Here is a 1,926-nt window from a genome sequence, read left to right on the forward strand (position 1 = left end):
AAAAAAGCCCGCAATGGAAAAAAAGTAATCCGATTTCTGTCTTCAAAATGCGATAAACCAGGACTCCAAAAGGGGTGTAACACATTAATGGACTTGTACAAACCATCCTGTGCAGTTTACAACAAAAGGAAGGTAATATGGTTCAAGAAAATATCTTCCAAAACATTTTTATGAATTAAATTTCCTGAATTTGTGACTAGGTGGAAGAGGTATTGCAGAACCGCCCAGCTGCCATTTCCATATAGGATGGGCCTTGTGAGGAGGTTGGGAATCCTTAGTGGTATTTAAGGAATACGCCGGCCACAAATCCCCATCCTTCCCAATAATGAGTGATGGTGGACAAGGAAAATTTGCCATGAAATTAAATGGCCTTTTCACTGCTGATGCTACATTGCTGGCTACCTTTTTGCGTCTGTTTATAACTGTAAAATCATCCAGTGTTCCTTCATGTGTCTCAGTTTTACCTGTAGGACGAGGGCTTCTAGCTGATTTCAAATTTGGTTTGACTGGAGGTGTCTGAAGGACAGGTCGTTTTCCCAGCACTAGTGTCCGGTAATTTTTTCTCACCCTGGCACCAAATTTATATTCCCCATCCTCAGGTTTTGGAGAACCTAAAGTGCATGAAAGGCCCTGACTCTGAGCCAGTGGATTTAAGGAAGGAGTTTCTTTTTCAGGGCATGCAAAACCTTCCTTGGCTGTGGTTAACAAGGCGTCCTCCTCTTTACTTTCAGTCACACTGTAAAACTCACCCTTTGTATCATTGCACTCACACTTTAGCTTATTTGTAATAAGGTCAGGTTCATATTCTTCATTAGCACTACTGTCTTCTACCTTGATTTTAATGTTGTGCAGAAATGGCAAGGTCTTGTCTCCTATGTCAGTGCACTGATCCTCGGCTTTAGTTGCTGCTGCTGCATCCACTGCAGGGTCAGTTTGTGAAGAGGGTAAATCCGTAGCAAATTCAGGACAATGAGGGAGTTTGGAATCTTTTTCTGAATTTGCCGCTGCTCCTGAAGAATCATTATTTAAGAACCTAGCAGCTATTGTGTTGTTATCTGCACAGTGTGTAGTAGGAGTTGCTTGTAGGCATTTCCTAGCCTCTCGGGGTATTCTTTGTTGTGGAAATGCATTGTTTGTCTTTGGGCTAGGTGAAGAGGCCCCCTCTGCCAGGCAGTTAATTGTCAGGTCAGTTCTCTTTACAGTACTGGAAATTTCAGAGTGTGGGAATGTAATCTCAGATACCCTATCGTTCCTTATCTCTGTGAAACAACTCCCCAGGCTGGCCGGGCAGTACACCGGAGACGCTTTGGGGGCCCAGCCGTGCAGATTCCACTCCTCCGGCGACTCCGCTTTGACACTACTCTTGAGGTCGGGAAGTCTGCCGGCATCCTCGAAAGCAGCGGGTTTGGTTAGAGGCCAGATGGTACAAGAAGTTGGCCTGCGCCTGCACGCTAGGAGGCTTGCAGAAGCTGGTGCGCCTGAAACGGATGCTCTGCACTGACACTTGGCTGGAGCCGGAGCTGGAGTCTGACTCTGTGGACGAGTCCTCCTCCTCCGAGCTGACTTCACTGGAATCCGAGGCCCAACTGCCCCCCTCCTCCTCCTCCTCCTCCTCCTCTTCCTCTTCCTCCTCCTCCTCTCCCTCCTCCTCCTCTTCCTCTGAGGACACAGAGTTGCTAGAGCTGGACAAACTGGAGCCAAAATCCGAATCGTTGGCTGCATGATCCGAGTAGGAGCTGGACTCGGAGTCGCTGCTGCAACTCTCGGGAAAGCTGCCCAGATGGGGCTGCGGCCGGTGGTGGTGAGGGGGGTGGTGGGTCTGTTGCGGCTGCTGGGCCCGGTGATGGTGGTGGTGGTGATGGTGATGATGGTGGTGGTGGTGGTGGTGGTGGGGAGGCGGGCAGAAGCTGTTGACCAGATGAAACC

At 49.0% G+C, this 1,926-nt stretch overlaps 1 protein-coding gene across 1 annotated transcript in view; it reads right to left on the reverse strand.

The window, feature by feature from the left end:
* Positions 1-11: 11 nt before the first annotated feature.
* The window catches only part of SKIDA1 (SKI/DACH domain containing 1), a 2,999-nt gene continuing 1,084 nt past the window's right edge, over positions 12-1,926 (reverse strand). Inside the window, 2 exon segments of the mRNA XM_027776754.1 lie at positions 12-1,411; positions 1,413-1,857. Coding sequence (XP_027632555.1) covers positions 169-1,411; positions 1,413-1,857 — 1,688 coding nt within the window. The 3' untranslated portion in view covers positions 12-168.

This window comes from Tupaia chinensis, unplaced genomic scaffold (genome assembly GCF_000334495.1).
Source record: "Tupaia chinensis unplaced genomic scaffold, TupChi_1.0 Scaffold000060_1, whole genome shotgun sequence".
NCBI lineage: Eukaryota > Metazoa > Chordata > Mammalia > Scandentia > Tupaiidae > Tupaia > Tupaia belangeri.